Source organism: Panthera uncia, chromosome E1 (assembly GCF_023721935.1).
Source record: "Panthera uncia isolate 11264 chromosome E1, Puncia_PCG_1.0, whole genome shotgun sequence".
Classification (NCBI taxonomy): domain Eukaryota; kingdom Metazoa; phylum Chordata; class Mammalia; order Carnivora; family Felidae; genus Panthera; species Panthera uncia.
Window position 1 is genome coordinate 58,943,794 of NC_064814.1, and position 13,658 is coordinate 58,957,451.

Consider the following 13,658-nt stretch of genomic DNA (forward strand, 5'->3'; position numbering starts at 1 on the left):
CAGCAGTGGGGAAAAACAAAAACCAAGACCCAAAGTTATAGGTGACACTCTTCTAAAACCGAACAGACTGAAAGAATACAGGAGGACGCGACAGACTCTTCACAGCACGAAAGGATAGGCAGAAATAAAACATCCGAACCAGATGATCCAACTACAGAATAACATGCAACCTCTACACAGAATATCAATAAAATCAGAAAACGAGCTGAGAAGAGCGCTAGCAATTTAGACAAGGGATCAAAGGCCCTAACGCCCTTTGCACCCACACTGCTAATAGACGGTGAGGACTACAGGAGAAAAAAGACTTAAAGAACATGAAATTAGTGAGAGAAACACAGAGGTCACAGACGGACGGAAAAACCGTTCCCTGTGGGTAACAATTGGAGACACCCCAATGGAAACAGCACGACAGCACTTTTATCCAAGTAGTGAACGTTTTCAGAACCGTGACCCCTGGTGCTGGCGACCCTGGCCCCACTCCTCCAGGAGAGTCAAAGCCTTTCAGGCAACACGCTCTGTAGCCAAAGATTCCTGGCTGGCCTGGGGGTGGAGGCCACGGTGGCCCCTGCCCATCCACTTCTTGGGACAGAGACCCACGGACCATCCTGACCTGGTGAACACCTCTGGTCACCTGCTCCACTGCTCCCCTCACCCCTTCCTCAGGCTCACACATGTCTGAGTAGACCCTGGTCACGGCCTCCAAAGTGATGACACCTGGGCCTCCCACCCGCAGAGCCTCTGCCCTTCCAGATGTCACCTCCCGCCCTCTGAAGTCCCCAGAACACCTCTCACCAGCCCTACCCCTGCCCCCAATGACAACCCCGTTGTGCAGAGGCCAGGGATCCATTGATGCCTCCTCCCAGCCTAACCATTCCTACGTCCTGCCAACCCAGCTCTTAAAACGCTCAAGACTCCCGCCTACCCCAGCCACAGCCCGGTCCAGACACGCCATCCCCGGACACCTGCCTCGCCCCGACCCAGCTCGCAATGGTCACCCTCTGAAACGGGTCCTGCTCTGCCCGGCCTGCTCCAAATACAGCAGGACCTTAGTCAGAACACGCTGGTGTGAAATCAAGGTCCTCCCAGGAGCCGAGGCACTGAGTGGCAGCTGAGACCAGGCCTCCATACAAACAGGCCCCCAAAAACACAGAGAAAGGGGAGAGTCCCGGGACCTTGCAGGCTGGGATGCCTGGAGCAGTACCCCTGCCTGGCTTGCAATGCCAGGAACCATGTCTGGAACCAGGCTGAGGAAATGACCCCCACCACGGCCCCTGACAGCTGCTTCACCGTGGAGACCCGCTGGCCACACAGCGTTTCATGGCAACCAACAAGGGCCTAGGAAAGGGCAGGACCAGCTGGAGCCCTCTCACAGGGCAGCACTGCTGCCCCCGCCCCCCCCCCCCAGGAGCCAGGGGAGCCGCAGAGCCCCTCCTGTCACCTGTGGGGCAAACCAGGCTTTACAGTCAGAGAGCCTGGAGCCGCCGGGCGGGGGCAGCCCCCTCAGGGGCAAGAAAAATCCAGGCGCAAAATGCAGTCCCTCTCTCTGCAACTAGACAAACGGAGATCTAAAGGAAGGGCCGGAAAGGGGTGCACAGTAACAACTCGGTCTTTTTTAAGTTTATTTATTCATCGAGAGAGAGAGAGACAGAGAAAGAAGGGGACAGAGAATCCCAAGCAGGCTCTGCGCTGTCGGCACAGAGCCCGATGCGGGGCTCGATCCCACCAACCATGAGGTCATGACCTGAGCTGAATAAAGTCAAGAGGCGGGGGCTTAACCCGACAGCGCTACCCAGCCGCCCTGGTAACGTCTCAATCTTGGGAGCAGGCAAGTCCCCCCACCCCCCCATTTCCCATACTCATTCTGCCCTTGAAAGACGAGAAACAGGGTGTGGAGACTTCCGTGCAGAAAAGGACAGACTGTCCGAGGGGACCTGGGATGGGGGCTTCAGAGGGGAGCAGACACAAGGGCGGGTGGCATGGGGGGCCAGGAGCCCCACCGAAGAGCAGGTTGGGGCAGCAAGGCTTCCTCCACTCTGAGGAGGTGTACTGTGACTGACAATGGGCTCAAGGCCAGAGCCCTGCCCGTCCCAGCAAGGTGCCCCAGATGAGGCGCTGGCCTCAGCGAGCCTCTCGGTTTCCCACGGGCGGGAGGAGAAAACTCTGTGTGTGCGAGCGCGCATGCGCATACACACACACACACACACACACACACACACACACACACACCCCTACCTGCTCGTGTAGGTCCCAGGACCTCCAAGACTGGAGAGGCCTGACCCTGCCAGGTGGTTCCCGGGATGGGCTGGGCAGGCTGGGAGGCCAGGGAGATGCAGCCAGCCTCACACCCACTGGTCAACTACAATGTTCTGCGGTGGCAATGGCTGTGCCATGAGAAACTTCCGTGAGACCTACGTACGGACCCCCGGATGTCTGAACTGAGGCTGGCAGGGGGCCTGGGCCTCTGAGGGACAATCAGGCTGCGGCGGCATGAGAACCAACAGTCCCAGGAGAGAGACGATCCAGCCAGATGCAACCCAGGGATGGTGGTGCACGGGGTGAGAGTTCCCAGGAGAGCTTCCCAGCTTGGGTCTCAAACACAAGAGGAAAGAAAGAAGGAAAATCCCTAAAATGTTTTTCCACATCCCGTTTTCTGGAAAATCCATCATGAGTGGCAGCTGCTGGGAGCCGCCTGTGGTGCCTGAGAAACCAGGGCAGTGGGTGGGAGGGGCAGGTCGAGCCCGGGGCCCAGGCCACTCAGCCAGCACCCACCCTGGCCTGTCAGGGCACCACTGTCCCTGGCCTCATTGGCCTGTGGCTCCAGGCCATCCTCAGCTCAGTTAAGTCCTCCATCCAGCTCCGCCTGGCCTAGCGCGCCCCACTGAGGCTCCCTTCCCCCACACGCGGAAGGCCCCACCATCATGGTCACACAGTCACGGGCACTGGCCACGTGCTCCTTGCCTCCCAGGCCCCAGCTGAGCCCCTTCCCCCACCCCAGCACTCACCTGGGCCGAGCCTGGCCCACAGTGCACAGAAAACACCAGCAGGCTCCCCAGGACCCTGCTGGCCAAGGTCCCATACCCTAAGGGCAGAACCAGGACAGGAGCCAGGTGCCACACCAAAGGTCCTGAGCCCCAGCCCCCAGCCTGCCCAGATGTGGGAACATCTGCGTGGGCAGGCCACAATGACAGTATGCACTGGCAGGGATGGGAAGAGCAGAAGGAACCCTGAGGGGGAGCCCTGGGGGGACGCCAGAAGGAGGAAACTGAAAGGAACCCACAGACCCAAGGTCCCAAACAGCCACTTGTTCACATTTCCATCTGTTCTTGCCATCACTGCTCTGGGGGAACACCAAGGAGGCCTCGCACCAGCCCTGCTCCAACCCCCCAGCCGCTAGGACTTCCTCTGTAACCCCCAGGTGACATCATCACAGTCTGACACCCTGCCCCTACACCGGGGTCCTGCAATGCAAGGGGGAGACACAGCATGCCCAGGGAGCCTCTGCCGCAGGGGCCCAGCACAGCCAAGCACAGCAGTGTCCGGCCCCTCCTGGGAGGAGGGCCAGTAGCCTGGCCGGACAGCACCCTTAAGAGGTCCTGGGGCAAAGAGGGCCCACCCTCTGGGCCAGTTAGACACTCCCCGGCCCCTCCGAGGCCCACACAAACAACCTCCAGGGACCCCAAGGCCCAGGCTGCAGGGGTCAGGCCAGCTTAGGGAGGAGGTGGGTGACCTGGGGACACACACACCAGCAGGGGGCAGGCACACATCCGTGACAGCACAAGACACATTTCACCTCCCCAGGCACCAGGGATCAGGCCGAGAGGCTGGCCTTCCTTCTCCTCCCCCAAAGTGACCCAGCAGTCACCGGGGAGCCCAGTCTGTCCCCCTGTGCCGGGATGGTCCTGACTCCCTCCGCTTTCCAGACCAAACATTCTCTCGGGCCTTGGGGTTCAGGCATCCAACCGCATGTCCCTGTATGTCTGGGTCTGATCTTTCCTGCTCAAAACAGAAGCCTAGTGGAGGGATCCCTGCTTCGACTACGGAGGTGGAAGTGCCGGCAACAGCTGCTGAAGGACCCCATCCCATGAGCCACGGCAGCTCCCCTGTGCCGTCTGCACACAAGGCTCAGCACTTATGACCCGCCCCTGCTCACATCCCAGGCCGGGGAGGGCAGGGCAGGGCAGGGCAGGGAGAGATCAGAAGGGGCTGCACTGGTAAAGTGGAGTGGGTCAGGGTGTGTGAAGGTGGAAGCCTGAGGATAGGATGGCCACAGTCAGCACGTCCTGAGAGTTCCTGAGTCTGGGGGTCTCCCAGAGCAGTCCCCTTCTAGAGTGGAGGAGCCAGAGGCCCGGGATAAGCTGGGACCCTGTCCCGCAGCCCTGAGCAGCCTCAGTTTCCTCCTCTGCCAAAGAGAGGAGTGGCCCCTGTGCCCGCTCCCCAGTCCAGATGCTGGGCGGGGTCTGGGGGCCAGCCGGAGCCCCCAAGGAAACATCTGCGCATTCCAGACGCATGTGGTCAGCGGCGGGGGTGAGTGCCAGGCCCCAGCCTGTCACCCCCACCCCTGAGCTGGCCGCCGCACTGGAAACAGGGCCTGGGGGGGGGGGGGGGGGGAATGAGTTCTGGAGGGGCCTCTGCAGAGGTTATGTAACCCACTCCTTGTGAGCCAGCAGCTGCCTCCTCCCTCTGGCAGGACAGGACGGCCTTGCTGGAGGGGGAGAAGGTACCCCACTCCCCATCCAACGCCCAGGGCTCCGTGCTCCTCCCTCCATCCCTCACAGGCCTCCTGGAAACACAGCCTGGGCTGGCCTGTCCTCTCCCCGGAGGCCCCACAGGTCTCATCAGCCCAGCAAGGAAGAACCCCACATGCCCCCCTCCCGCCCTCAGGAGCCAGGCCCAGGCACAAGGGGAGAGGCCAGAGTGCTGGACCTGGGCCCCTACCGCCCCCCTCCCCCCCACCTCACTAGCAGCACTGGGGGCAGGCGGCTGGGAGCCCAGCACCCGAGCCAGTTTGAGTGTAATAACCTCATTCTGTTTTCATTCCATCTATTTATGGCGAGCAAGGCTGGCTTCCAGGACCGGAAATGATGATGTTTAAATTAATGAATTCAAGTTTAGGAAGGAGCGGATTTGAAGACAAACATGCCGAGTGGGCCCGCGGGGGAGGGGCAGGGGCAGGGGCAGGCTCTCTGGGGAGAAGGGACAGGGAGGGCCCCTCCGGCCCCAGGGCATCAGCAAGGGGCTGTCTCAGCCACCAAGGTGAGGAGGAAAGGCCTGCCGAGGGAACCTTCCAGATCCAGGAAGTGGCCCACGTTTCTCAGCATCTTATGGGGCCCCCTCACCCAGGCTCTGCCCTCCCACAAGTGGACCCTCACCAGGACAGGACACGGGTATCTGGGGTGGTGATGCTGCTGGCCTAGGAAGCCCTGGGACCACAGGCTGGGCTGGGGCATGGGGGCGGGGGTGGGGGGGCCTCTGACCTGCAGAAAGGAGATGAAGGTATGGGGTGTCCCCCACACTAGGAGGGAAAGACATCCTCTGGAGGAGAGGTGCTCCAGGTTCAACTCACCAGAGGTAGCCACCTTCAGGGCATTAACAAGGCAGGGCTGCCCAGGAGAGGGTCCAGCTTGCCCCTCCACCCGCAGCTGGGAATTTGGGCAAGGGGAGGAAAGGACCAGTAAAGTGGGGGGGTAGTGGGGGAAGCAGCCTCCCTCCAGATCTGGCACCGTGCCTGGGTACCACATCCAGACCTGTCACAGCCAGCCAGGAGCACACACCATCCCCTCCCGCAGGTGGTAGTGCTGGGGCTCTGGGAGGCCACCCTCCTCACCATCACGCCCACCATCACCTCCCAGAGTCGGAAGACTGGACAAGAACAGCCGGGCTCCTCCCCATTCTGGCTGGGGAGCTGGCATGTGGTCTCTGGCCTTCCAGGGACACAGACATCACCCACTCGGCTGCTGGGCACAGACGACCGTGCAAACCAGCCTGACAGCAGGGTTACAGAGCGGTGTGAAGGCACCAGAACCTGGAGGCTGCCAGCGCTGTTAGCCTTGCCCTGAGCACTGGCCCTCGTCCCCTGCTTAAACCAGCAGGAAAAGCTGGCTTCTGGCCCTGCCTCAGGACAAAGCCCTTTCCAGGGTGGCCCCCAGCACCCTGGAGCGAGCTCCGTGCCTTCAGGGCCCAGGGGGGCTGCTAAAGCCGGAGCCACCACACTTGTCCAGGCCGGGGCCCACAGCACCTCAGGGAAAGAAAGAGCCCTGCCCACCTTGGCCACAGATGCAGCCCCCTCCCTGGCACGGGCGGCTGGGCACCACCGGGCCCCTTGGCGGAGACGGCTGCCAAGCCACAAAGAACGAGGTGTTCCGGGAAAAAAGGACGTGAGCTGCATTTTCCAGCTGCGTTTTGTTCAGCAGCAAGACTGCAGGCACGCTCGGCCGGCGCCCCCGCTGCACGCGGCCCACCCCGTGGACACAGCCCCGCCTTGGCCGGCTGGAGACACACAGGCACCCAACTCGGAGGGCCAGGCCCCAGTGTGCCCGGGGCCAGACGGCCGCCACCACCCCAGACAGCGGCAGGACACACGGGGTGTTTTCATTCCAGAGTGCTCAGCGGGCTGGGCCCGTCTGGGTTCCCGCTGCTGGCGCTGGCCACTGCAGAGTGTTCCGGAAAGGAAAATGTGCATCTCCATCCAAAATGGCTTCCTTACTTGACACCAAAGCCCAGCCAGGGTCTCCCTCGAGAGCCAGGGTCTCAAGAGCCGTGGGGGAAACACAAGTGGTGGGAGAAATACCCCCCACCCCGTCCCAGGAGTAGCCCGTGGGGGCAGGACCCACATCCCACAGGGCCACCCAGCCAGCTGTGATAGGACAGTGGCCAGAGACTCACTGCTCAAGGCCAAGGCAGAGTGAGAGAGAGAGGAGGAGGAGGCCCCTACAGGAGACGACACTCTGGTCTCGGGGGAGAATCACAAGATGAGCCTGCAGGGAAGCAGGAAAGGGAAACCGAGTCTCACCAACACCGAGCACCTACACTGCTAGCCCAAGGGAGATCACAAGGCTGTGCCATGTGCGTGACCACAGGCAAGCAGCAGGAGGGTGCCAAGCGGCTCTCGTGGCCCTGGATCTCAATGGCGCCACATCATCCCAGGTCACAGAACAAGGTGACCACGAGAATTCACACGTTCTGTTTATACCTCCAAGCTTCCAAGTGTCACGAATCTGTACTCGAATGCATCAGAAACACAAACGCATAAAACTGAGATCCACACACCAGAGGAGCGCACCAGGCCTCACGAATCCCCACCGCTGCGCGACCCTGCGTGGAAGGCACCCCCGAGGTCAGACCAGGGGCGGCAGGAAGGCTTCTGGACACCAGGCGTCCCTGAGGTGGGTGCTGAGGGTGTGCAAGGGTCCGCCTGCTGGGGCTCCCTTGTGCCTGCCCCATCGGCCGTGGGGTCTGCGCAATGTGCTCAGATCTGAGTCACCAGCACATGTGCTCCGGGGGTCCTCTCCTCGGGCTTTTGTCGGTCAGCGGGCGGGTCCCAAGGACCCACTTCCCGGCAGCCGGTGCTTGAGGACAAAGTAACGGGCTCCAAGAACATGGGGGAATAGAACCGAGGGCCACTTGGGCAACAGTTACGATCACTGTGGCCTCAGCACCGAGCCTTGTGGACGAGCCCACAACCCCGGGAGGGCATCTATTCACGGTGCCTGCCTTGCAGGTGTGGAGACTACAGCTCAGGAAGGCTGAGTGACTCAGCCAAGGTCACGCAGAAAATGGGGGAGCCGGGGGGCGCCTGGGTGGCTTAGTCGGTTAAGCGTCCGACCTCAGCTCAGGTCATGATCTCGCGGTCTGTGAGTTCAAGCCCCACATCGGGCTCAGTGCTGACAGCTCAGAGCCTGGAGCCTGTTTTGGATTCTGTGTCTCCCTCTCTCTCTGATCCTCCCCGTTCATGCTCTCTCTCTGTCTCAATAATAAATAAATGTTAAAAAAAAAAAAAATTAAAAAAAAAAAAGAAAATGGGGGAGCTGGGACGTGACCCAGGTCTGACTTAGGGCCAGAGTCCTGACTCCTGGGTCCCCACGCTTCCCTCCTAGAACCAGGCAGGAAGTCAGCGGGAAGAACCACAGCGTGGATGGCCGAGGGAAGCCCAAGGAGGGAGCTGGGGCCGAGGGCTGCACAGGGCAGGGCCGAGCAGGCAGCTGAGCCCAGATCCCACCCAGTCCCTCTCAATCCCGCTCAAAGATGTCCCCACTGCCACCTCGTCGAACCGGGCCCCCGTGCGCAGCTCCAGGGCTCTGCTCCAGAACGTGCTGACAAAATCACTTCTCTGCCACAACTCACCAGCCATGTGACCTGAGGAAGTGACTCCACCTCGGGAAGCCTCAGTTTCCCAGCCTGTGAAACACATCAAGTGTGGTTCCAACCCCACAGCACTATGGCAAGGCACTGAGAGATCAAGGACAGAAAAGGCTTAGCAAGGAGCCCAGAACATGGCAACACAGAGGGAGAGGACGAGACAGTGGTGGGGAGTGGGGGTGCGCACCCCCCCCAGCTCTTTTCTTCAGAGATTTGTTTTTTAATTCGGATGTAATTCACATGCTCTGAGGTTCACCGTCGTGAAGTATACAATTCAGTGGTTTTTAGCATCTTCTCAGGGTTGTGCAACCATCACCACTGTGTGATTCCACAACATTCTCATCACCCCACACGGAAACCCCACGCTCCTTGGCCGTCATCTCCAAACCCCATCCCCCACCCCAGCTGGAGAAAACACTCATCTGCTTTCTGGCTCCGTGGATTTGCCTGTTCTGGACATTTCCTACCGGTGAAATCATTCAACACGGGGCCTCTAGTCTGGCTTCCTTCACCGAACATGTTTTCAAGGCGCATCCAGGCTGTTGCAGGTGCCAGCGCTTTGTTCCTTTTGATGGCTGAGTGGTACTCCACCGTGTGGACGGACCACATTCCGTGGATCTGCTCGTCTGCTGCTAGACACCGGGGCTGTTTCCACGTCTCTGCTACCGTGGGTAGTTTATGGGTAGACACGGGTTTCAGTTCTCCTGAACGGACACCCGGGAGCAGAAATGCTGGCTCCTACCGTGACTCCACATTTCATCTTTGCAGGAGCTGGCAGATGGCTCTCCGATGTGCCGCCCCGTTTTACGCCCGCCCGTGGTGCGTGAGGGTTCCAGCTTCTGCACGTCCTCACCAACACGTGCTCTGACCCGTCTTTGGTGATAGACCTCTCACTGCGGTTTGATCTGGGTTTCCTTGAAAGCTGGATGCTGAGCATCTTTTCACGTGCTCACTGGTCACCCGCGTCTTTCCTGGAGACAATGCCCGTTCAGATCCTTCACCCATTTTCACTTGGGCCGTGTATCTCATCGGCATCGACCGTGTGTAAGACGCCCTTCGTTTACGCTCTGGCCGCAGGCGCCCATCACAGAAACGGCCTGCACATGCTCGCCCCTGCAGGTGGGCCCATCCCCAGAGGCGGCCGCCCTCACGGCTCCCGGGCGCCGCTGGGCTCCCGAGGGTTGGCTGCTGGCGCTGTGGGCGTTCCGGTGTCGGTCCCTTCTCGTACCCAAGGGTGCACACGCAGCCAAGGCCTCCCCACTCGCCCTCCCGCCCAGTTGGGGGCCAACCACACCCTGAGGCTGGCAGGTGCCCTCCTGTCTACAGCTCTGGCAACTCAGCCTTCCGTGTCCCACTGGGAAACCACCGCTACACGTGCGTTTCTCTCTGATTTCCAAGCGCAGGCCGGCCACACCGTGCAGCTCGGGGAACATGAGGGGAGAGCAGCTGGGCACGCGGGAGGTGCCAATCCTCCCGAGACCCATCTCCACGCAGCAGCCAGTGTTCCCTGCCACTTCCATCAGGGACCCTTCAGTGCCACCCTCCCCGCCTGCTTCTCCCACACCTCCGTCACCTCGAGCCTCAGAGACCCCTCCAGGCTGTCCCCGTCTGGCACGCACTCCCTCAGACCTTGCAGCGTCACCTACGCCGGGGGTCCGTCCAGGCAGCGCCTCCAAAGCAGCCCACTCCCCGCATCTGTGTCTTCGGTTTAACACGGGCTTGACCGTAATAACCGAGCCTCACAGACTCTAGGCACGGGGCGCAGCACACAGCAGCCAGGCTCTCCGTCTGATGACGAGGACTCAGGGAGGGGACCCTCTGTGGCCAGGCCAGTCCTCAAGGCAGCAACACGCGTGGCACGTACAGCCGGACACATTACGCACACACCGGGCCCAACGGCCACAGGTGCCACCTCCCCTCACGCCCGTGTGCCACGCAGATGCTGGGGGCCCAGCCTCCCCGGTCTCCCTCGCTCCCTCCTGTCATTTAGGGGCGAGGCCCTAAGTACCCCCAGGTGACAAAAGACCCTAAGGTCCTGATATTTCCCTCCACGAACCAAGTCCCCACCGAGTTCCTGCTCCAAACCTAGTCCTACAGACCACCGACGGAAACCAACAGCACACATCCCAAGAAGGGGGTGGCCGACAACAGCCAGCCACACGTGACACTGATCGACAGACCACAGCTGGAGGAGCACCGTCACATCCAGATCTCTCTCCTGTGACCAACATTCTACCTTCATGCTGTCCTGTCCCATGCAGTAGCCACTGGCCACAAGCGCCTCCAGGGTACTTGAAATGTGGCTTGCCACACAACACAGCTCTGGACTGTCAAACTACAGGAAACGGAGGGCAGCGGGACAAACCAGATGTCACCATGGTGATGGCAGAGGTGCAGTTCAAGCCCAGACCCCAGTCGGGGCTGCTTTCAACAAGCAGCATAAGGAAGGAAAGAGATGTGGGAAAATAAGGAAGGAAAGAGATGTGTGTGATACCTCGTCAGAAGACAGAGCACAGTAATTGCACTGTGTAGACCGTATCTGGATCCTAATTCAAACTACTCAAAACACAGAGACAATCCAAAACCTAAACACACTAGACACATACTGAGATCACCCACTGTCTTAGGGGAGACCACGGTGTGGCCATCCACTCCAAAATGCTTATACATCAAAGAACGAGAGAGCTGGAATTTGGTTCAAAAACGGAGGTGGGAGTGTGGAGGGCAGGGCAGAGGGCAACGGGTCCATGAGGTTCAGCACAAAACTTTGCCTACTTCTGTGCATGTTCCAATGGTACACGATGAAGCTTTTAAAAACAGCAACTCTTTGCTAGTGACGTCACCTCTCTCAGGCCACCTAACCAGCAGCACCATCTCACCCAGGAAAGGCTTGGTTTCAGAAGCCCAGGCCATCCTGCATGATGAGGCGCTGAGGCCCCGAGTCCCCTGTGGGCCAGCCTTGGTCCTTATACCCGTCTGGCCCTGGGGCACCTCAAGCTATACGAGGAGTCTCATGGAGGGGTGGCCACGGGACTGATGACACAGGTACCAGGCCTGAACCGCTGGCGGCACCCAGAAAGCAGGGCTGCTGGGGCCCCTGGCCACGCACACCCTTACCCAGCAGGCTCCCTGCCCTCTCTGAGCTTGGTCCCTCTCCCTTGGAGAGGAGAAGACTCCCCTATCTCCCTCTCCCTGAGCACAGGGCTTGCAGGGTTGACAGACTGCTGGGGCAGCTGACAGAGCCCAGATGGTGGTCTGGGGAACCAGTGAGGAGCCCGATCTTCCTCAGTTCCTGGCCCCCAGCCTCCAGAAATCTCCCAGAGGCAGCTTCGGGGTGTAAAGGACAGTGTGGGGCATCCCCTGATCCCCATCTACCTACTTCTCAGGGTCCCATCGCAAGCTCAGCGGGTCCAGCAACCTGGGAATCCTGTCCTGTCAGGCTGGGCCAGCCCGCCAGTTCCCAAGACCAGAGCCTAAGGGGACACACACGAAGCAACAGTCCTGGGCTCCATCACTGTGCTCAAGAGGCTCCAGAGCCTGCGCCCCGCTGCAGGCCCCCCAGTGACCCACCTCTACAGTTGATTTCCTGCACAGCTCCTGGAGGCCAGCTCAGCACCAGGTGCTGGGGAAGCAGGGGAACCAGAGAAGAACAAGAAGGAGCCAGGCCTGACCTCGGCAGCTCCCAGCCAACCAGAGATGGGTAACTTCACTCACAGCATCCAGAAGCAGGTGGGGTGCATCGGAAGCGATTATACAGGGGCTGGTGCAGGCGACACGCCCATTTCCCACCTCAGAGACAGCTGGGATGGCAACTTAGGCTTAAGTGATCAGGTGGCTGAGCGACAGGCTCCCACCTGACCCTGGAGAACCCCCAATTCCACCCGACAAAGCCCCAAGGACATCCAGACCACCCAGGAGAAGTACCCATCCCTACTTCACCCACCTACCCGCCAACATCCAAACTCATCTCAACACTGGCCACGGGTCCCCTATTTAAAGGGGCCCACACACTGGAGGCGCCCAGGGAATGTTACAGAACCAAATTCCAGGACCCATCCCCAGGGTGGGATGGTCTGAGGACACTAAATGCTCCCCAGAGGATTCCAGCATGTGGCCAAAGACAGACGGGACTCCCAGCTCAGGTGCCTGAAAGTGCCCAAGAAATCCACACAGGGCCACAGGAATGCAGATCAGCAGGCCCCGAGCCTGTCCCCTAGCCAGGGGACAACGGTCTGCAAATCCTGGTCCCCTGCACCCTCCCCATTCCAACTCCGGGTCCGGAGCATCTCAGGCAAACGGGGCCCTGCCATGTGCTGGCCGCTACTTGTTCTTGGGCAAATCACACCATCTGAGTCCAAGCGGAAACCTGACAATAGCTCTTCAGCATTTTAAACCAGTCCTGGCAACTCCACCTACCCACTGTCCCCAGGATCACATCGGAGCCCTAGACACGAGGGGCATAAGGTCCATTAAGAGCGCAGCCCACCTCTCGTCCTGCCCCACTCCCTCAAAATGCCCCTGCAGTTGCCACAGTGGGGTGTACCCTACACCCACACATGGCCAAATGCAGCCTCCAAGCCTTGCACACGGCTCCCTCCTCCCCGCCTCCCGCAGCCTCCAGACTCCTCCTTCAGCATCAGGCCAATTCTTACACATCCTTCGAATCTCTGTCCAGACACCTCTTCCAGGAAGCCTGGCCCGCCATCCCAGACAGAGCTCTCTCCCAACTGGTTTCCCGCTGCAGAGGTCCCAGGTGCAGAGCGTTCCCCCCAGGCTGCGTTCTATTAGCCTCTAATTAGCGTCTAACAGTTTGCGGGTTCCCTTCAGACACCTCCCACGCAGCCCCCGCGCGCTACCGCGGGTTCCCCCTTAACTCGCGATTGCGGAGCCCCACCAGATACTTCTGCTTTCAGAGAAACCGGGATGTTTCTGCTGCGCCCCGGCCCAGGCCAGGGAGGCTGAGGACCGGCCGCGGTCCCGGGTTTTCCTTATTTAGTCGGGCCGACCTCACTGCGTTTGGAGCCTCGCCCTGGGAGAGGCCTGGCCCGCACTGCGTTTCCCCTTCAGAGGCCGGGGACGCGCCCACGCCCTGCGAGGCCCGCCAGGCCGGCGGCCTGCCCGGCCCGGCCTCTCCCCGGAGCCGAGGGTGCAGGCGCGCCGAGGCCGCCCCACGCCCCGGGCGCCCCCGAGTCCCGGCGCCCGCCCGGCGCCATGGCAACCGCCCGGCCCGCGGCGCAGGGCGGCGGGTTACTCACAGCGCGGTGGCGTCGGCGGGGATGCGCAGCGCGGGTCCGAGCGTCCGC

The 13,658-nt window shown here is 60.8% G+C and overlaps 1 protein-coding gene across 1 annotated transcript in view; it reads right to left on the reverse strand.

Annotated features, from left to right (window-relative positions):
* Positions 1-13,654, reverse strand: part of PKD1 (polycystin 1, transient receptor potential channel interacting) — a gene marked incomplete at its 5' end in the record, with an annotated part of 32,540 nt that extends 18,886 nt beyond the window's left edge. Inside the window, one exon of the mRNA XM_049635386.1 lies at positions 13,611-13,654. Coding sequence (XP_049491343.1) covers positions 13,611-13,654 — 44 coding nt within the window. The remainder of the gene's footprint in view (positions 1-13,610) is intronic.
* Positions 13,655-13,658: the final 4 nt, after the last annotated feature.